The sequence below is a fragment of the Artemia franciscana genome, chromosome 11 (genome assembly GCF_032884065.1).
Source record: "Artemia franciscana chromosome 11, ASM3288406v1, whole genome shotgun sequence".
Taxonomy (NCBI): Eukaryota; Metazoa; Arthropoda; class Branchiopoda; order Anostraca; family Artemiidae; genus Artemia; species Artemia franciscana.
In genome coordinates, this window is record NC_088873.1 from 41,761,555 (window position 1) to 41,784,911 (window position 23,357).

Genomic DNA, 23,357 nt, shown 5'->3' on the forward strand with positions numbered 1-23,357 from the left:
GGCTAATGGAAACCCCAAAGTATTGTTTAAAGGGAAGTAAAATTAGGGGCTCCAGTAAAGGGCCTAAAACCTTGTATTGCCCTGATCAGTTTGAAATTTCTAGCCTAAATCCATGAGAAAAGAGGAGCCTAAAATAAAATTAATGGCTCTGGGTATGGTCTGTCAAAGACAGGCCCGAAAAGGACCTTAAAAAATGTCTTAGAATCAAGACACTTCCATTCTTAAGCCCTTTGGCAAAGAGGGCTTAAATGCACAAAAAAGGTATATGAAAGGAATGTTTTTTTTTTACCATATTAGAACTTACAACCGTAGATCATGAACTAAGTCAACCCTAATGCACAAGATAAATTTTAGTTTGAAGGCACAATCCTCACTCAAAAAAGGGACCATAAAAGCGCAACATATATTTTTATCGGCTTGAAAATTTCAAGAATTGCTGCCTCGGCAAAAAGAAGCCTAATATAAAATAAATAGCTTAGGGGCATGGTCTGTAAAATAAATGGGGCAATAATAAGAGTAAGTTGTTGTTTTTCTGAATCTAGGGGGCTACAAATTTGTCATTTAAAAAAAAAATATGGGAAATAAGGTATTTTTTAATGAAAATACCCCAAAAACAGACATTTTTTAAAATCTAGAGCAGGGAAAAATCTAGATGGGCGAATTCCCCGAATTGACGCCATTGTCTATCGTTAGAAAATAATACATGAAAAGAGAGGAAAAGAGAAGGAAAAGAGATGTGCCAAGGACCGGTCTAGAGCAAACCCTTGGGGCTCTAATATGACAAGGGCGCGAATAAGCAAATTCTGGGGGGAGAAATGTGAAAAGGGTGCCAATAATTCACCAAATTGACAAATTTATTTAGGAAAAGAGTGAAAACAGAAAAAAAACAAGGAATGAAGGAACCAGAAGAATTATCGTGGAAGGGAAGGGACGGAGATCTCCAGCGCCCTGGATCCGCCAGTGAGATTTGCCTTCCACGTCCATCGATTAGCTTTTCAGCCAGTGACAATGATGGGTGATAAAGTTTCCTTGGATGATTATCCTTGATTTCGAGAATTTTCTTCCAAAAATTCCAAGCAATCTTCCAGATGATTGGATAAAAATCCAAGCAGCCCGGTAATGTGTATCTTTGGTGGGTTACCAACAACAAAAGACGTGTTTGATAGGTTATTAAAATTTGGCTCTCCAATCGGTATTTTTTAGCTTTCCGACACAGTAATTAGTGCAATTTTCGACCTTCTGGGAGGCAGATGCCCTTAAAACCACCCCCTGGATTGCTCTTGTACCCAATGATGTTTATTACATATCATCGGCGAAAAAAAAAGAATTCAAAAGGAAAAGAGCTGTGCCTTCCAAATTTGTTGTGGCTATAGATGGCTTTTCAGCCAGTGATTAAAGTTGATTTTAAAGTCTCCTTAAATAATTATCCCTGATTTGGAGAGTTATCTCTTCAAATACACCAAGCAATCTATAGGCCTACACTATGCCAATAACGAAAGACGTGTTTGGTAGGTTATTAAAACTAGGCTCAACAGTCAGTATTTTTCAGCCCTCCATCCCTGTAAATAGCGCAATTTTCGACTTTCTGGGGGTACCTACCCCTAAAAATACCCCCTTGATCGCCGGTGTAGCCAATGGTCTTTATTATTAGGTGTCATGTTACCGGCAGAAAAGAAGAAACAAAAAGAATAAACTGAAGACGAAAGGGAAGTCTTAGAAAATATAGTCTTTTTTTTCGATATGTTAGGTCTAAAATTGGACAGAAAATTTATTTCCTTTGATCGGCTTTGACTTGCAGAGAAACTAGACATGGACAAGGGGACTTCAATGAACACAAAAGTTTTGAAAACTTTTTTGTTAATTTTTTGTTCAATTGTTGATATATGTCTTTTGTTGATTCACGCTGATTTCAAACACCTAATTATACTTATACTTTATAATTATAATTGTGTCAATTTAATGTCAATGTCATTTATTTTAATGCCAATTTTAATGTCAACTTTATGTTGTCAATTTAATGTGCAAAACAAACATAAGGAAGAGAATAGTTCGAAAAGTCGGCTGTATCGATTCGTGACACCACAAAATGAGGCAAACTTCTTTTTTTGTGATCAGCATGAAACTTTTATTGTAAGTAGACAAGACCAAAAGGACCTTAATGAGTAGAAAATTTGTGAACCGTTTGACTGTATCTATTCGCAGGGCGAAAAAGCCTTTTTATCTACTAGACAATATTAAGAAATGTACGCAAGACCAACTGAGATTCCGTCGAGGCAAAAATATTTATGAAACCAAATTGGTTGCATTGATTTGTGATGTCTGATTTTTTTTTAATCCATTTTTTCGATTATCTGCTCAAATATATAAATGGCACATAAATAGAGTTAATGAGCCTGTGTACGGCCAATTGGGCCAGTTTACGGCCTATCATGAAAAATAGCCGGGGAACCAATCTGGTTGCTTTGATTTGTAATGTCTAATTCTTTTTTGTTAGTTTATTTTTTCAATTATCTGCTCAAAAATATAGGGGCACGTAAAAAAGGCTAATCGGCCGATGCACGGCCCATTGAGCCGTTTACAGCCCATCAAGAAAAATAGTCGGGAACCAATCTGGTTGCGTTCATTTGTACAGTAAGATTTCTTTCTTTCCATATAAGTACACTTTTATAAAAGTTTCTTTAAACTTTTCTAAACTCTGGTAATATTCCTAAAGTTTTCAGGAGCTGTATTGCAGTTCCCATATAGAACAACGACTTACAAGACGTTTTATATTGATATCTCTACACGTAAATAGAAAACCCCTGGTACTATCTAACTAGCCCATGACTATATAGTTTAATTTGCTTGGGGTTTGAAATTTCAGTTTTCTGCTGATTCATCCTAGGGCCTTAGATCTTTGCTAATTATGTTCGAGCTTTATTGCAGATCTGCTCCAAATTGTTGCAAATTACGTTTTAATCTTCTTGATTACTCTCTTTTGATATCTCTATGCTATCCTTAAATTACTTTGGTGTTTCTAATATTCCAAGTTACTTAACATCCACCGTTAAAATAAAATATTATATAATATATAGTTGGTGTGATGGAATTCATTTTCATATTTTTTATTTAAACCTTTTGATCCTTGATGCAAATTACGACCGGAAAAGTAGGCCCTTCTCTGGCAACGTCTTTCTTTTTCATTTCCTTTTTTGTAAATCTTAGTCTTCTCTAGCAAAATTCCCTCAGGAAAAACAGTTTCTATGGTCCTTGTGTTTCATTCACAGTTTTATAAGCTTCGTCGTTTTTCAAACGTTTTTTTTTTACTTCCATAAAAATAAGGCTAATAAGCAAAAAAGACTTACTCCTCGTCTGAGACCAAACCAAATTTTGTAGGGAGAGTAGAACAGCAATTATTTTCAAGACTACCTAAAAGAGATACAAATTTGAGAGTATAATAATAAGATTTTATCAAAAAATTGAAATATAAAAGCTCTAGGTTTAGCTGCAGCTGTTTTAAGAAGAAATTTAAGCACAATAACCGTAATTGGTTTAAACAAGATTTTATTTTTGGTATAGCCTCAATACCAACGAACTGTTCAGGGCTTCCTCGAATTTTCCTGAAAGAAATTTAGATTGGAAGTCTCTCCATAAAATTATGTCAAAGAACTTATATTTTGTCTTAATGTCTGCTTCAGAGAACACAATTTGGGAAACTCGGGGATACTGAGAAAACTGATCAATTGCAAGATACAATGGATATGAAGTGGGTTGCTCCGGCAGCCCACTCAGGGGTTGCATCCTTACCCACAGAGCGTGAGGGTGATAAGTTTCCTAATGTGCAAACTCCTGCCCTCTTTGGGTTCACTTGCTGATGTTAAGTATGAGGTTTGTCTGCTGCATGGGCTAACTACATATACAACTGGTAATTGCCCAGTTTTCAAACCAAAAAAACTTTGATTGGGCTTTCTTTATGTAGACGACCAAATTCAAGCCCCAAGACTATTCTCACGGATGACTATTCTGACTGTGGCCCACAGCAATGTGTTTGGTCTCTGATTCAGATTGGATCACTTTCGGCATATGATGAATGAAGTCTCTTCTCCTGTCGTTTGTGTATCTGAGACCGACCTCAACTCTAACGTCATTGACAGTGAGGTGAATATTTTTGGATACACTGTGCTAAGACCAGATAAAAAAAAAATCAAAGAGGCTCAATTTTGGTGGAGGTGGAATTTAACTAAATAACAATATTCCCTTTATGGCATTTCAGATTCATAGCTATGAAGAGGTAGTTTGGGTGAAAGCAAACCTACCAACCAAATCTTTTGTTATTGGTACAATTTATAACCCAATAAAGATTAAAATCACAGATTATCTGTAAGATTGCTTGGAATTTCAAAGAGAAAATTCCCAAAATCAAGAATGATCATCCAAGGTGACTATCATCACATCATTGAAATCCATCAATGTCACTGGCTAAAAAATTCTACAACGGATGTGGAAGGCGCAGCTCTGCTATACTTAAGCCTTACTTATGGTCTAGGCGAGCTTGTTGAATTTGACAATTATATTGGCCCTCTTGGATCATCCCAGATTCACTTTTATTAACCGGTCATTCGAGTTGTTTTATTATTGAAAGCTATCCCGTTGCCAGTGACCATGCGGCAGTCCCAGCTCGTAGAAATCCGAAAATAATCCATCTGTAAAGCACAAGTAGATCTGAAGTCAGTATGACCGAGCAGACTGGGATTGACTGCGAAACTGTTTATCGGCAAAGCCATGGAGTAAATATACAAAAGAAGACCCAATTAAACCAGTGTCATTATACGAAATTGCGATTACAGAAACAATTGAACTACTTGTCCTTTCGAAGACAACTCAAGTCTCTTCTTCACAGCTAGGGACAGTAAGAAGGCCCGTAAGAAAAGGCGCTCGATCAAATCAGACGAGGATCGGGATGCTTTTATTAGAGCTCAGAACGCGCCTGTTTAAGCCACACGCAAAGCTAGAGATGCCTACAAATGCAAGTTTGAAGAAAAGCTAAAGGTCCCCTGCAAAGCAAGGATAGAGGATTGTCAAAGAAGAAACCTACCTCAATTCCATCACTTCATGTTTAAGGGGTGATGATACATTCTGACCAAGAAAAAGCAGATGCTCTTGCAAAAGCTTTTGAAAAGGTCTCTCAACTTTATAACGTGGGAATCTCCCCTATCCCTTTCCACAATGAACAGATGCAAAAATCACTAGTGTAAATATAACTAGTAGCAAGGTTTTTAGAAGGCCTAATACGATATTCAATTATCCTCAATTAAGATGTGCCCCTGAACTTGCTGGTCCTCTTGTCTCTCTGTTCCGGAAATGTTTTGAGTCAGGAACATTTTCAAAAGCCTAGAAAATTACTTTTGCAGTACCTGTCTCAAAGGCAGATACTGACCATGTTAATGTAGGATCTTAACGGCAAATCAGTCTCTTCTTCTGCGTAGAAAAGCTTATGAGAGTGTCATCAACAAAACTCTTTTCTAAAACTCTTACCAATACGTTGAGGCACACCGCTTATTGGCAAAACATCAACTATTTTCGAAGAATACGGTCTATGTTAGACTGTCTAATTGCACATCACTAAGAGTAGGTTGAGCACCTACATCAGTGACATGACATTCACCTTCTCTCCTCTGATATCACAAAAGTCTTTGATCACGTATGGCGTGCACACTCTATGCACACTAAAAGCCTATGGAGTTGATGGTCGACTATTTGAGGTGTTTGCTGACTTCATCCGTCAGCTTTTAATATGTGTTGCCCTTGACGGATTCAGTTCAATTCCAAAATAATACCAGATTTAAGCCAAAATATCACAAGGAAATATTCTTGGTCAACTATTTTCTTGGAGTTCATAAACATCCTAAGGGATAGCCTTATGAAAAAAACCTCGCCACTTTGCTGATGACATGACGACAAAGATCTCTATCAAGAAAGACGTAGATCCCAGCAATCCGAATAAGGAACTCCAGTCTGATTTGGAGAAAATTGAGGTGTGGGCGAATGAGTGGGTTTTTACTTTCAATACATCAAAAACAAAGCCGTGTTAGTCATAATAAAATATACCTAAGTATGATAAAAATATAATATTTTAGAAACAAATTTGGGCTATATATTTGCACATTAGGGGGGGGGTAGGGGTAATGCACAGCGGGTCTGCATGCAAAATGTGTTAGCTACAATTGTTCTGATATTATAAAGTGAGAATTGTTTTCTGACTTAACATAGTCCAAATACTTTACCCTCCCCCTAATGTGCGAAATATATTACCCAAATTATATATTTCCCATATATTCTCTCACTTCTCTTTGTCTTTTCTCACGCTAAGTTGAAAGAAGCTAGCGAAAGAAACCGGTTTACAGCGCGTCAATGCATGAACAACTTGAGCAGTAGGGGTATAAAATACAAATTACTGATCTTCTTGTGGGTGGGAGGGGGATTTGTGTGTAAATATTCTTTAATAGCATAAGTATGCATTACGGCTGGAATATGTCAAAACTAAGATATGTAAAGAAAATATCGAAATGGGCGCAAAATACCCAAAGGCTAACTATGTAATGTGTGGACAGCATGGGTTAGTAATAAAGTCTAAGAACTTTGAACGCCATAGTCTTAATACAAACTGAAGGTATGCTCCTATTGCGTACTATTATTTTAGTCAATTATAAAATGAATATTTCTTTCCGGTCAAGCTCCTCCCCAACTATAAAAAAAGAAAAAAAAATTTGTTCTTCTTTCGTACTTGCCAAATAAGTAAGTGGTTACAGCAAATAATGCTTTTCTAGTTTTTACACTATTTTTACTTTTTTTTTTCCCGTTGTCTTCTAAGAACTTTGAACGCCATAGTCTTAATACAAACTGAAGGTATGCTCCTATTGCGTACTATTATTTTAGTCAATTATAAAATGAATATTTCTTTCCGGTCAAGCTCCTCCCCAACTATAAAAAAAGAAAAAAAAAACTTTGTTCTTCTTTCGTACTTGCCAAATCAGTAAGTGGTTACAGCAAATAATGCTTTTCTAGTTTTTACACTATTTTTACTTTTTTTCCCGTTGTTTTTCATATAATTTAAGCGCCCAAAATGCACCTTTTCCCATCTACCTGAAAATTTGACTTTGGTATTGAAACAGCAAGGGGTCTCGAAGGCGTTAATTATCCCCCTGAGAACAGCTTCAGCTCTTTTTGAACGATTTCTCTAATCATAGTTTTGACCTTACTAATATGCAAATTCACCCAGTTAGAAACCTATACTACTTATAGTGCTTCCACTATCCCGAGTTTTTGGGGCTTCTGATTTTCCCCCATAGAAAATTCCATTCTCTGAGATCCCCGCAGAAATTAGTACTAACAAAAAGTAACGAGGTATACTTAGTACTACCTTTTGGTTAATTTGGAACGTTAATCTATGGGGAAATTTCAAAGAACCTAACTTCCTTGGGCAACGTTTGGTAAAATCTAGAAAAATTCAGGGTTATTCGAAGCACTGATCGGTTAAAAAACCTCTAGTTGAAGATAGGGTAAGTGGAAAGTTGCCTAACTTTTTTTTCTGGTTCCATTTATGGTACTTGTGTATTATTCACAATTTGTTCAGCATAGTTGAAAGGTCCGGAAATTATTTTGGTACTTGTGTATTATTCAGAACATACTCAATAAGTGAAGTTAGGCTCTTCCGTTAAACAAACTACGATGCAGGTATATTTTAATTATGTATTTTATATATAGAGGTGGTTAGGTTAGGTTTAGTTAGGTATCTGATATAATGCACACACCCCCTTCTAATATGCAAATAATATAGCCCAAACTTTTGATAAAGCTAACGAAATAAAACGATATGATGAAAATGCAATACTTTATTAGAAAAATTGTAAAATTACAAATTAGAATTATATACCCAGAACGCAGAAATGTCGTTAATAATTGCGTTGAAAAGATGTCTTCCTTCTTCCTTTACTGCCACCCGCCACATGTACTTTATTAAGTATGATTGTAAATAATGGTGGATGGAACCCCTTATCCTGGAAAAATATAATTGCCTCTTTTCAGTTTTTGGCAATCCCAAATCTTCATTTCAAAATCCATGTTCAGACACTATCTTCTATCACTAAGCGTTGCAAACTAAATTGAGTTTTGTCTTTGTGGCTATGAAACCGGATTTTTTCAGCAAAATTCTTGAGTGCATTCTGAATTGAATTGAATCAATTGAATAATGAACAAGTACCAAATATTTAATTAAAATGTACCTGCATCGTAGTTTGTTTCACGAAAGAACCTAACGTCACTTATTGAGTGTGTTCTGAATAATACACAAATACCCTGTTTACTTCCGGTTGTCATAGAATATCTCCCGCACGGCCTATTGTTTTAATTCTCCCTAACCACTCTTTGACAAGAATAAAAGAATACTTATTTCATAATTGTGGATAGGATGACATTTCTTAGTCAAGTACTAATACCTCAATAGGCTTACTCTTTTCAACAAGCTGGTTTTAAACAAGAGCATTCAATTTCACATTTGTAAAGCAAATATGCATAAACAACGGCCTAAAATTCAAATATTTGTCATTTTTAACAACCATAGGTTGCATTGATCAAACAGACCACTGTGAAAGGTCTTAATTGCATGCTAAGTCTGTTATCCTGCTGTCAGTTAAATACCTGAGGAGTAAATGAGATTAAAGGCACGGTTCAGAAGTGTAGTAAAATGGTTTTTGTTTTTTGTTATTTTACGATGCTGATTAATTGAAAAGCAATAGGGGTGCTATTTTATGGCTAGGAGTGTGTACAATGTTTGTGTATCTTTGACTTATTTAATTGTTTCTATGACACACGTGTTGTCTTACGAAATTACGTCACAGAAAAAAATAACATTAAAACAGACGCTTTACCACAGAACTCTAGGAAAGTTACTCTCTTGTTCCCTTTGGTAAAAGTCAACTTATTGAAGTTCTGCTTGTTTACCTTTCCCAAAAACCCAAAGAAAAAAGGCGGTATGGATAAGTTTTTTTTTTTAACAATTAACAACCGCTCAAATCTCAGCTTACAGTTGGTTTCTTTCCCATTACTACGACGGATTTGAGGGTCGTTCTAGCCGAATGGTTGCCACGCTAGATTTGAATTCCTTTGTCCGTGAGGACAGGGGGTTTGATTTCTAGTGTCACTGATTATTTGATTTAGAACGGGAGTCAGTGCCGTGACTTTGTAAGCTCAGCTAGAATCAACCCACTTCTAAATGGATACCTGGAGAAATCTAGGGAAGGTAAACAGGAGAGATATACGAAAGCAAAGGATGGCTGGCCCCCACCCCCCTACTGCAGTTCCTGGCTGAAGGGCCACGAAACGGAGATCAGCACCGCCGGTAGGGACTGTAAAGTCCAATGCCATTTTTTTTATGATATATTTAGGTGGTGAAAAGCTGTAGGCCTATTGCAAGGTACTTTTCATTAACTACCCCAACCTACGGTCGCATAAATGTGCTAAGCATGTTGGTGCAAGCGCGGATCTCTCTTGTCGTGTGCGCGAAATTACATTGCAAGTGTCCGCGTACTTAAAAAAAGTCCATGCCTCGGGTTGAATAACAACCCCTAAAAGTGAGCTGGGGTGCTGAACCCAACAGTCCGTAATACCATTCAAGTTTTACCTTGTAAAAAGATTTTTCTCTTCGCTCACATAAAACCAGATGGTGGATGCATGCAATGGTGCTGCGATTTAATTCCCATTAACTAACTCAAACTAAAACACACATAGATGCGTCACATAGATGCGCTCAGGATGTTGATATACGCGCTTGTTCCGCAAGTCGTGAGCGTAAAATTGCGGGGAGGGGGGGGGTAAGGATCAGCTTTAAAAAATGCATGCGTCAAAATGGAACGATACCATTCAAAAGAGAGCAATAATACTGAACAAAACTAGAAATAACCTGTTTTCTTTAACATGTAGGGGTTTTTGCAGGGAAGTTGCAATGACCAGGATGATCAGTCCTTTATTGATGATTGACTAGCAATAGCTATTATTATTTTCTCAAATAATTTTCACATTTTTGATCGTTTTTTTTATGCTTTTATCATATCTTATTTGCTACACGAAACAAGCTAGTTTTATCAGGCCAAGATTTTGTGCTGTCTATCTTCCATAGACAGAGTTAAATATTTCGAAGCAAAAACCTGACCTGAGGGTCAATTAAGTTTATATGATACCCTGGAGTTTGGGAAGGCCTAATTTTCCTTATCTACTTTCAATTGAATCAAAAAACATTTTTAATAAAAAATGAAAACCAACAGATCTGCTTACTAATTTCATCTGAAATCTGATACCGGTGCAAAAAAAGAAGGTTGGTCTCAAATCTAATTTAGCAAACTATTAGGTGTGTCTGACTTTACACAATACAAAAAAATAAATGTAAATAGAAATCAAAGAGACAAGTGCTTCAAGATTTTAATAATCTGATCAAACATGACTATCGTATTGGCATTTTGACTGACGAATTCAGACTATTCTAACTGGACTTAATAACAGTTTCAGAAACTCATATTCCAGGGGTAGGAAGCATGAAATTAGGCGATATAGAATTTCAGGCAGGGAGGATGGGGTACATAGGCTGGGAGTTGGGCTCATGATGAGTAAGGAAGCTGCTAAGTCTTGTTTAGGCTCGGAAGTTATTAATTATAGAATACTAATTGCCCATTTTATAACTAAAAAGTTCAGAATATCAGTTATGTTGAACCGACTAACGGAGATACTACTAACTCAAATGAAATATAGTTACAGTTACAGAAGCAAATAGACAGGGTCCCAGGTAGAAATATGGTGTTTTTGGTAGATTTCAACGCCCAAGTCGGTAGAAATAGGGATAGATCGTATCCTAGCATAGGTAAACTTGGTTTTAGGAAAAAAGAACAGTACTGGCTACAGACTTTTGGAATTTTGTAGGTATAACAATTATAACCAATACATTGTTTGGTCATAAAATGGCCCATAAATTGAAATAGTACTCACATGATGGTAAGACAGGAAACCCTATTGATTATGTTACAGTAAAACGAAGACTGGCAGGATCAGTACAAGAACCTAGAGTATATAGAAGTGTTGCTATTGACGTTAAAAGTAAAGATCACCATCTGGTAGTGTCTAGGGTTAATTTAAAGTTGAACTTTCGGAACGGTAACTACCTCCCGGGAATTTATGATTTTGGTAGATTCCAGGACGAGAATTTGAGAGAAACTTTTCAGGAATTGTTGAATACTACGCTTGAGAGTCTAAAATTTGACAGTGTGGAAGATGGTTGGAATAATTTTAAGAAAAACAATTTGTGAAGTTGCTGATGGTGTCTTAGGGAAAAAAGTTAAGACTGCAGCAAGGAATATTAGTGAAAAAACTTATTTTTAATGGAAAGGAGAAGGGGTTTGTACAAAAATTATCTGAGTAATCTATATATATAAAAATAAGTTGTCTGTGTGTGGATCTGTGGATCTGTGGATCAGGTGACGTCATGTTTCGGCTGACGTCATGAAATTAGTTGCCATCATTTTTGCTTTGAAGGTGACGTCATTAACGGTATTTGAACGCAAAACCGCGCAGTTAGATGAAAATCCACCTGGACAGCGAGAGTCAAAACATATCAAAACTGAAAATGATAGCGATGATGATTGGGTTTGGGATTTTGACTTGGATAAGGTCATCAATGCCTACCAGATTTAAGTTAAAAAAACAAAGGTTCGTCGATATGTACTTCATAGTGACGCTGAAAAATAAAGAAGAAAAAGAAAACTGAAAAAAGAAAAAAGGTAAAAAACTAAAAAAAAAACTAAAAAGAAAAAACACTCAAAGAGAAATTACAGACCGGGACACAAATGACGACCGAGACAGAGGGAATATAAGTGACGACCGGGAACCTCAAAGAGAAATTACAGACTGGGACACCCGGACACAAATCACGACCGGGACACAGGGAATATAAATGACGACCGGGACACAGGGACACAACTACAACGGGGACGCCGGGGGCACAGGCGGGATATATAAATGACGACCGGGACACAGGGATTGTTCGAATAGAAATTACAGACCGGGACACCGGGACACAAATGACGACCGGGACACCGGGACACAGGGAATATAAATGACGACCGGGACACTCAAAGAGAAATTACAAACTGGGACACCGGGACACAAATGACGACCGGCACACAGGGAATATAAATGACGACCGGGACACAGGGACACATCATTAGAATAATGAGGTATAGATCTGAATACGGATTGTTTTTCCCATGGACAATTACATGTTGCATGTTCAAGAGTCAGTAAACCTGACAATCTATTTATATGCACAGACAATGGGACAGCGAAGAATGTTGTATATTCGCATGTTTTACGTAGTTAAAAACATATATTTATATCTATCTCTATTCACAGGTGGGACACAGGGACACAACTACAATGGCGCGTAACTAATATGGCGCGTAACGACTTACGCGCGCGGGGGGGCTTGGGGGGCGCGAAGCGCCCCACCAACTAGGTGTTGGGGTGGCGCGAAGCGCCACCCCAACAGCTAGTAGATCATATTAATTCAAAAGGAAAGTAAAGAAAGTGGAGAAAGCATTAAAGTATGAATTGAGGAGGCGTCAAGTGGAGGCCATGGATAAAATTGCCGAGGATCTGGAAGATGCAGCTAGACGGCATAATAATAAAATATTGTACTGGCATGTTAATAAATTGAGGAGAGTAGTCAATCCAGACTTTTCCCAGTTAAAGATAGGAACGGGGCTACAATTAGAGATAAAAAAGGTTAAAGAGAGATGGGTGGAACTTTTCGAGAATTTGCTAAACCGATATACAGTTGCAGGATGTTAATAAATTGAGGAGAATAGTCAATCCAGACTTTTCCCAGTTAAAGATAGGAACAGGGCTACAATTAATGATAAGAAAGGTTAAAGAGAGATGGGTGGAACTTTTCGAGAATTTGCTAAACCGATATACAGTTGCAGGAAAAGATATAGAGGAAAATGAAAAAGTTTATGATACCTTGGATGTGAAGCAAGATTTGTTTCGTGAGAAAGAATTGGCGACAGCAATAAAAGTATTAGACACTAATAAGGCTCCAGGTACTGATACTGTGGCAAAAGAATGTCTTAAATATGGTGGCTCCGAGGCTAGAAATAAGTTGCTAAAGATCATGAATACGAAAATATTGATCGGGTGGGCAGCTTGACTTACCTTGGTAGTATTATTAGGTAAGACGGTGGGAGCAGTAAAGATGTTAAAAGCAGAATAGCCAAGGTCCAAGGTGTTTTTTCAAAATTAAAACAAAATTGGAAGAATAAGAAGATAAGTCTGCAAACCAAGATTAGAATATTGGAAGGTACAGTGATGACTCTGAAAAGCGGATGAGGATTTTCTAGATGTTTGCCAGAGAAATTGCCTATGGATTGTTCTGGGTACCCGGCCGACTGATCGTATTTCAAACAGTAGGGTCTTACAAAAAGTTTGGCTCAATCCCGCTTTCTAGGGCTATAATGAAAGAAAGATTGAAATGGTTAGGGCACGTTCTGCGGATGAAGGATGACAGATTGCTGAAGATTGTCCTTTTTGGCCAACCGTCTAGGGCTAAACAGAAAGCAGATCGTCCTTGTCTGGGATGGGATGATGTCATAAAGAAAGATTTGAAGGAAGTGGGAACTTTTTGGAGGAGTGTAAAGAGGGAGGCTTTGAATAGATTGGGATGGAGCAGAAGCGTGCGTAGCTGTGTTGGCCCCAGGCGGGTTGGTGCTGCGGTGAGTTGTTAGTAGTTGTTTTTTAGCAGATCAGAACATGAAAAAGGGGACATTGAGCCATTTTCCCATCAACATACCAAGGACATTACAGTAAAATCATTCTTTGCTTCCCGTCCCAATCTTGGGTCTGTTCATACTTGAAAACTGCAATTTTCCTAGATCTTTTGGTTGTTTTTAATTATGGAGTTTTTAGGGCTGCATAACATATTCTTCAGTGCTGCAGCGTTGAACCACAAAAACAAACAAGAAAATATACATTTGGCTAAATCTAACACGGATTTTACTTCTGCAAAAATTCAAAGATTAAAAACAAATTGATTCTTAGAGACAATAGCATGTTCAAAGTAAAGCTGTGTCTTCTTAAGCTGTTTAGTGCTATTTGTTTTTACCTGTTTTTACTGGTATTTGACACCCAATATTTTTAAACATTAATTATTTGATTTGCCGTATTTTTAGGATATTTAGGTTTTATTTATTTATTATTTATTATTTAGGTTTATTTATTATTATTATTATTTATTATTTAGGTTTCCATTTAACCGATTCAAACAACCAGATTTCATTTCACTCCCCATGATATTATAAATAAACACACGATTTAACATTTCTAATGCTGGGATGAATCTTCGTGATGAAGAGTAAGGCATAAGACCTATGGAAGAGAGCTCAACTGACTATCTGACTATCACTATACTCAACTGACTACATAGTTACGTTTTGTAACTGTTAAGCATCCCTATTATGGGTGGGAAGATAGGCAAACCCGTTCTAGAAAAAGCCTAAGTTAATAGAAACATCAATTTAATGTGAGAGGATTTGTCTTGTTTAGGGGGGGGGGCTGGAATCCGGCATATTAAATGGATGAAGTAAACTAGGGCTCTCATCTCCCTCAAAATATAGAGATGTTTAGGAATTTTCTAATAGTTCATTCTTCGTGCGTTTTTGCCTTTTTTTAAACCTAAAGTCACATTTTTAATGCGACAATGTGGAATTAAATTTTAATGCGACAATGTGGAATTTAATGCGAAAATGTGGAATTTAAACACTGTGCATTTTATTTTATGGATGATTCAACATAAGAATATAGGCTGCCTTTGAAAAAATACATATGAGCTTATCATTTTGTTTATTAAATCTTTGCACCATTATCGTGTTTATTGTTATTATTTTCGTGAATATTTGCAGAGCCACATCTACAATGTTTGAATATTCCCTCTATGAAGTGCCCAAGATTTTTAATCAATAAAAAAGAAAGAGGATGATTAAGAATAAAATAAAATCGTTGACACTTCCATTGAAAAGTCCTTTTTTGAGTCTCTTCTCCATCCTCCATTGTAATAATTACTAAGTAAAAATTATCTTGATGGTATCAGAGAGGGGTATCAGAGAGAACTACTGTAGAAGTTTCAGGATCATATCAGCAAAATGTCGAATTTTGAATTATTTGTAAAGAGAAAAGTCACAGGTGTGTGTTTATTTTCTGTTATTTTTTTTTTGTCCTAGGGATGACAATATCAAACCAATCGTCCTAGAAGACCGGGAGATGACTCATTTGGAAGGAAATCAAAACTTCTAGTGCCCTTTTTACGTGACCAAAAAGATTGGAGGGCATCTGGCTTCCAATCTGGTTTTTTATTGTGAAATTACAGAATCTTTCAGAGAGAAATTTTCTGCGGAGTGAGGGAGAATTTTCGACGGGTAGAGTTTTTCACAAGAAGGAAAATTTCAGGGTTAGTTTTCCGGAGTAACCGTTACACAGGGGGTTTTGTTTTTCTTGCATTCTTTTTGGCTACTCAGTTGTACATAAGGAGAGAATGATCAAGGGAATTGTCCGAGAAAATATTTCAGCGGGGAGGAACTGTCTGGAGGAATTTCCTGTCGTAGGAATTTTCTATGGGAGAATTTTCCACAGAATGAACTTTGCATAGGTGGGGGATTTACGGCACGACTTAAAAAAGGTCAGAAATTTAATAAAAAAAAAAACAATTTTTTTTTAATGAAAGTAAGAAGAATTCTCCAGGGGGAATTATCCGTGGAAGAAATTCTGAGGGAATTTTTAGCAATGAGAGAATTGTCCGAGGGGGAATTTTATGCGGGTGGAATTCTCCATGAGAGAATTTTCCGCTGGAAGAATTTTTCATAGTGGGGATTTTTAGGGTGAAGATTTTAGAAACATAGTGACAGGTTAATTAGAACAAAAATCTTTTTCACTGCACTAAAAACCATTGGTAGAACATGCAAGGGACTGAGGAGGGGATAGCCTCCTTATATACAGAATAATTTCTGTTCGTTTTAAGCTTTAGTATGGCTCCTTAATTTCAGTCGAAAAGGCTTGTTTTGTTTATTTAATATATACAATGAATGAGATCAGAATTGAATAGACTCATGGAATAAAGCTCAACTGACAATTATGTTTTGTAAATACCCAAGAGCGACTAAGTTTATAAAATATTAAAGATGCTGCTGTAACCGATCAAAAGTGAAAAAACTGTACTACATTCCAAATACATAAGGACACACAGCATTGAAAAAAAACAAAACATGCTTTACAAGGACATTTGTATTTTTTTAACAGCCATTTTGGTATTTTTTTATAAATGCATTTAGGTTTTAGTCCATTTTTGTTATAAAGAATTGATTTTTTGTTTTTTTAAGAAGACATTAATCACTTGATGTCATTTTCAATAAAAAACTAGGAAATATTTTGCAGAGCAATATACAAAAAACAGAACAAAAAAATCACATTAGGCTACTACTACTGCTACTAATAATTATATGCAGCACCAAGCTGCCTGAGGACAACACAGCTACGCACGCTCCTCTTCCAACCTTATCTATTCAAGGCCTCCCTCTTTACACCCTCCCAGGAAGTTCCCATTTCCATTAAATCTTTATTTATAAAATCCTCCCAACTCAGACAAGGACGATTTGCTCTTCGCGTAGCCCCAGTTGGTTGGCCAAAAAGGACAATCTTCGGCAATCTGTCATTCTTCATCCGCAGAACATGGCCTAGCCATCTCAACCTTTCTTTCATTATAGTCCTAGAAAGCTGGATTGAACCACATTTTCGTACAACCTACTGTTTGAAATACGGTCAGTCAGCCGGGTACCCAGAACAATCCGTAGGCAATATCTGCTTTTCGGAGTGCCCATGCTTCAGAGCCATATTTGACCACTGTCATCACTGTAGCTTCCAATATTCTAGCCTTGGTTTGCAGACTTATCTTTCTATTCTTCCGAACTATTTTTAACTGTGAAAAAACACCCTGAGCCTTAGCTATTCTACTTTTAACATCTTTACTGCTCCCATCGTCTTTACTTATAATACTACCAAGGTAAGTGAATCTGCCAACCTGATCAATCTTTTCGTTACCCAACGTCACCTTTTGATCTTCACTTATTCCTACCCTTAGTGACTTAGTCTTCTTCACAATAATTTTCAAGCCTATTCTAGCACCCTGAACTCGCAAAACCTCTAAAAATTCATTCATTTTGCTCAAACTTTAATCTAATATGCTTAAATCATCAGCATAATCCAAGTCCAGGAGCGTTTTTCCTCCCCATTTGATTCCGTGGTCTCCAATTGCCCTTCCTGTGCTCCTTAAGACGAAGTCCATCAAAATGATCCATATAAAGGGGGATAGAACACAACCCTGCTTTACTCCTGGTTTAATACAAAACCAATTGCTAACCTCATTTCCTACCTTAACCGCAGCAGTATTATTCTTGTACATAGCACAAATCATTTTAATGTATTTTTCTGGTATACCATATAAGGATAAGACCTTTGCTAACGCTCTTCTATCAACAGAATCTTCTATCAACAGACTTGCTCATGATCGATAAAACTGAGGACCAAAGGTGTTTGACAACTAAGGGACTTCTCTATTATTAACCTAGGAGTGAAAACTTGGTCAACACATCCTCTACCATTTCTAAAACCACACTGTTCTTCCCTTAAAACTTTGTCTATAGCATCTCTCAGTCTAAAAAGTATCATATTACTTAGTAATTTGCTACCTACAGAAACCATACTAATCCCTCGATAATTACTGCACTCAATCTTGTCACCTTTCTTATGCAGTGGTTTAATTAAGGTTTTCCTAAAATCATTCGGTACTTCCCCTTTTTCAAAAATCATGCTCGCAATCTTCAGTAGCTTATTCCTAACCTCAGAGACACCATATTTAAGAAACTCATTTATCACACTATCACTACCTGGGGTCTTATTATTTTTTTATCCTTAAGTTTACATAAAGTCATTATCCAACAATTAGAACATATCAGCCTCAAATATCGTAAACTGACTGTTCAGTCGTGTATGAAACTTTATGAGAAAATTGGATAAATAATTGCAGATAAAACATACACAAGGAAATTTTTCCCGGACAGTTTTTCCGTTTTCTCAGTTTTTGGTTTTCTTTTTTTTACACCTTCCTCTTACGCTGACGGCTTACCAAAATACTTACAATTTTCTAGTTTACTCACTGGTTTTTTTTTATTCTTTACTATCAATAACAGAATGTCTAGCCAGAATGTCTTCTCAGTCCATAAATGTAAATCAGTGCTGAAAGTGATAAATGCTCAAATATCCTGTCACTTCAATTACTTGATCAAACACTACGTCAATGCAAAAAACACTTGGCTAAATTTTTTCTTCTGGTTTTTACTTCGGTCTTTGATGAAGCATCTACCAAACACATATTTGGTTCTTCCCCCTGCTGAGCTGAAGTCACGCCCTATACGTGTCCCTATAATGATATTGAATTACGAGTATACTAAACTTGACAAAACTTGTGACAGTTTATACAAGCCAGCAGATTTATTTCAACATTTCCGTCAAACAGATATTTTGATGGACGTGAGAACAGTATCATTGAATTTATAGTTGAAATTATGGCAAGCGAACGCTGACAGAATTATTATCTGATTCTAATTCTACCTTTACTAGAAAACATTAATGTCAGTTTGAATGCTAACTATAGGAAAATTTTGTGTCTTTTCTTTCTATTGTTAATGACCAAGCAAAAAAAAAGGCAACACGAGTAGCTTTACTTCTGCTCATTTATCTTTAAATCCTTTTTTGTGTGTGTTTGCAACTACAAAATAAGATTTAACTTCAAGCTCTTGAACTGATTTCGTTTTTCCTTTTTGAAGGTCTAGTAACAGAGAGCTTATTTTGAGACATAAAGAGAGTACTTCAATGAGGCTTTCCATCAGTCCTGATGATATATTGGGACAATTGCTGTTACGAAGGGATAGTGATGAAAACCTTCCTGTGGTGCCCCTGAGAGTTGCACACAAAAATAAGGGCTACTAATGATAATTTCAGTCACTGGCCAACCACTGGTCGTTTTGTATAGAAACTGACCATGGGGCAGGGTATTATGCCCAATACTATGCCAAGATTGGATGTTGTGAAGCTATTAGCGGCTGCCAAATGTCCAGGGTGCAATCCTCTGGACATGCGAAGCCTCCACCGTAGTGTGAGAAAAAATCTCTTGAGGAGTAATCCGAGGTAGGAAAAAGGGGTTTTCATGCTAGTATTTTCATTTTATTGCATTTTCATAAAAAAAATGAAAAAAATCCTCCTAAGCACCAATGGCTATACATTATTTTCAGCATTTCACTGAGAGAAATTATGGTAATTTTTCGATTCACTGATTATCTAGATAAGTAAACAATAGACACATCTTTAGAATCTGAATTTCATGCTGAATCCAAATATAAAATTCATTTCCATCACATAGTTACTTTACAGCCACCCCCTTCCCCTAACTGTAAAATATATACACCCTGAATCGTATATATCCAATGAATTTTCCATCATTATACGAACAGTTAAATCAGTTTGACAAAAAGAATGGTATATAGAAAATTTAGTGTACATATACAAATACGGGTAAATATTTGACCTCTGCAAGGAAGGAAGTAGATTAGCTGAGGAAGTCAATGGTGTATTATCACAATAAATTGTGATTTCAAAAGTCTGTCAATTTCTTAGCTATCTCAGTAATAAATTAATCAAAAAATATACCAAAATTAAATAGTCTTACGTAGAACCGTACATACAGAAGAGGAAGAGGGGAACCTCAAAGCAAAATCGCCTCCCTCAGAATTGAAAATGTCCAAGGTTTTTCAAATACTTTCTCATATTTCTTCGTATTTAACCCAGTGGTTTAATTTGGTCAAAATCCTGTGCAAGGGGGGGGGGTGGAGGCGATTTTCCCAAGCTAAGGGAAAATGAAAGCCATATAATACCATAAAGGCAAATGAAAACTGATCTTTTTCTGTGGATGCTTCAATTGTTTAGGTCTACAGTTTTGACAAGATTTTTGAAGACACTAATTTTCAGCTAGGGGTGGTGGTAGCTGCCCCCCTTGCTCCATAGTAAAATACACCACTGATTTGACCCCTTTCAAGTCTACAACAAAAATAAATTTCCGCAAACGGGTCAGAATAATCACCTGATATGATGCCCTATAACTGGATTAAATAAAAAAAAAAAAGTTCTTTTTAACTGAACGTAAAGAGCGACATTAAAACTTAAAACGAATAGAAATTATTCCGTATATGAAAGGGGCTGTCTCCTGCTCAACACCCCGCTCTTTACGTTAAGTTTTCTTTTTAGTGCTTTAAAAAGTAGAGTTGCGAGAAAGAGTCAAACTTTAGCTTAAAGAGCGGGGTGTAGAGGGGGGAGAGCCCCTTTCATAAATGAAATAATTTCTGTTTGTTTTTAAGTTTTAATGTCGCTCCTTACTTTCGGTTAAAAAAAACATGTTTCTTTATTTAATTTCTGGACGTTTTGAATTTATGCAGGTTTTGAATTTGGCTCACCGCCTATGAATAATCAAAACAAAATTTGCTTATTGATTTTACCTTTTTTTAACTATCAATAACCTTATAATAACAAAAGTTTGATTTTTGTTTCAGTTATTTAAAAATGACTCCTGAATCACAAAGGCTGTTTAATTAAAATAATAGCCTCATATAGGTAAAAAAGAAACTTTAGCGAAAGAACTATTGAGGAGAGGCAAGAGGCAAGTTTTTTTTATTGTTTTAAAAAACAGAGGTGTGAGAAACAGTCAAACTTTAGCGTAAAGAGCGAGGTGTTGAGGAGGAGAGAGCCCCTTTCATGTACGAAATAATTTTTGTTCGTTTTAAGTTTTAATGTCAGTCCTTTAATTTCAATAAAATAAAACTTGTGTTTTTTATTTAATTTGTGATCGTTTTTTAAAATAATACCAGGAAATCTGACCCCACCTCCATGGAGAAACCCCCTCACCTATCTACCACAGGCAATTTAAGAATTTAGAATTTAAGAATTTTGGCAAATTCCTGCAGTGTATAATTTCCCCTGACAAGTTTACTCCTTGGAAACTTCCTTCAACGCGTATAATTCCCCCGTGGAAAACCCCCCCGCAAAAAATCCCCCCACCCGAAAATGTATGCATGCATCCCAAGAACAAATACTAGGCGTAAACAATGGGCAAATTTTACAACTTAAAGACCTTTCCCCATGGGCTGCGGGGGGGGGGGTCCACGGTATACCCAAAGGCATAGTTATTGGGCCTTTCAACTACGATGAACAAAATCGCTGTCTCAAAATTTTGATCGGACGATTTTGGGGAAAAAAGTTGCGGGACAGGTGGCCTTGTTGCACTTCAATTTTTGGTCACTTAAAAAGGGCACTATAACTTTAATTTCCGTTCGAATGAGCCCTCTTCTGATGTTCTAGGACCACTGGGTTGACACAATCACCCCCGGGGGAAAAAACAAATAAAGACGCATCCGTGATCTTTCTTCTAAAAGAAAATACGAAATTCCACATTTTGCAGATAGGAGCTTGAAACCTAAACAGTAGGGTTCTCTGATACGCTGAATCTGATAGTATGATTTTTATTAAGATCACTTGACCTTTAGGGGGTGTTTTTCCTTTTCTTTCTAAAGCCAGGAAAATTTCCTCAGGCTCTTAACCTTTGATGGGTAAGATAAACTTAATGACATTTAAATAATTGAAATCAGCATTAATAGCCAATTTTTTAATGCATCTATTGGTATCAAAATCCTTTTTTAAAATGATTTTTAGAGTTTTGGTTACTATTGAGCCGAGTCGCTCCTTACTTACAGTTCGTTACCACGAACTGTTTGAACCGCAATTTTCTCAGACTTTTTTTTGGTTCTTATTACGTATTTGAGGGAGTTTCCTCCTCCTCGCTCTTTACGCTAAAATTTTTATGAATTTGTAAAAAGCTTATTATTCTAATTAAACGGTCCTTGTATTTCAGGAGTCATTATTAAATAATTAGAACAAAGAGTCACACAGTAGCGTAAACAGTGAGGTACTGAGAAGGGGGCAACCCCTCATATACGTAATAATTTCTGTTCGTTTGAATTTTTAATGTTGTTCCTTGCTTTCAGTTGAAAAAAACTTGTTTTTTTTAAATTTAATAACAACCACAAGTCAAAAAAATACAAAATCTTTGGTTTATTATCACATAAAAATCATACTTGAGAAGCTGCTTAAGATAATATTAGATGCTAAGATTGGCCGAAAAATACCACAAACAAATTATTATTTACAACGGGAATTATTTAACAAAATTCTAACTTTAGCGTAAAGAGCGAGATATTGACGAGGGAAGAAACTCCCTCATATACATAATATGAGGGGATTGGCCCCCTCGTCAATACCTCGCTCTTTCCGCTAAAGTTCGATTTTTTTGCAATTCTTTAGGAATGCCCATAATCCCAAAAGCCGTTTAGTTAGAATAAATAGCACTTTTGAAATTACTAAAAATACTTAGCGTAAAGAGCAAGATATTGACAAGGGAGCAGACCCCCTCATATACATAATAAGTTCTAATCGTTTTATGTTTTAATGTTGCTGCTTACTTTCGGTTTAAAAAACTTTTTTTATTTAATTTCTGATTTATTTTTCAAATAATGCTGGGAAATCCAGCGCCCCCCTTCATGGAAACTCTCTCTCCCCATGAAATGTTCCTCCATGGTAAGATTATCAAACGTAACCCTCTCACCCGACCTCCCCCCACCATAAAAAATCTTCCCTAAAAAGGTCTGTATACTTCCCAATAATCAATACTATATGTAAACAATCGGCAAAGTTCATAACTTAAAGCCCTTTCCCCCGGGACTGTGGGGGATTAAGTCGTCGTCAAAGATATAGTTATTAGATTTTTTGGCTATCTTAAAATTGGCTATCAACAAAATGGCTATCTTAAAATTTTGATCTGGTGACTTTGGGATAAAATGAGCGTGGGAGGGGGCCTAGTTGTCCTCCAATTTTTGTGGTCACTAAAAAGGGCACTAAAACTTTTAATTTCCGTTCGAATGAGCCCTGTCGCAACATTTTATGACCACTGGATCGATACGATTACCCCTGGGAAAAAACAACATAAAAAACAAATAAACAGGCATCTATTCTTCCGGCAAAAAATACATAATTCCACAATTTTGCAGATAGGACCTTGAAATTTCTACAAATTTCAATTCGTTACCACGAACTGTTTGATATATGTTATATTAATTAAAAAATTGTCAGATATT

The 23,357-nt window shown here is 36.4% G+C and overlaps 1 protein-coding gene across 3 annotated transcripts in view; it reads right to left on the bottom strand.

Annotated features, from left to right (window-relative positions):
• Window positions 1-23,357, bottom strand: part of LOC136033239 (EGF-like repeat and discoidin I-like domain-containing protein 3) — a 118,409-nt gene that overhangs the window by 61,550 nt on the left and 33,502 nt on the right. For all 3 annotated transcript variants that reach the window (XM_065713953.1, XM_065713954.1, XM_065713955.1), the window contains exon 3: window positions 3,345-3,408. In XM_065713953.1, coding sequence (XP_065570025.1) covers window positions 3,345-3,408 — 64 coding nt within the window. The remainder of the gene's footprint in view (window positions 1-3,344; window positions 3,409-23,357) is intronic.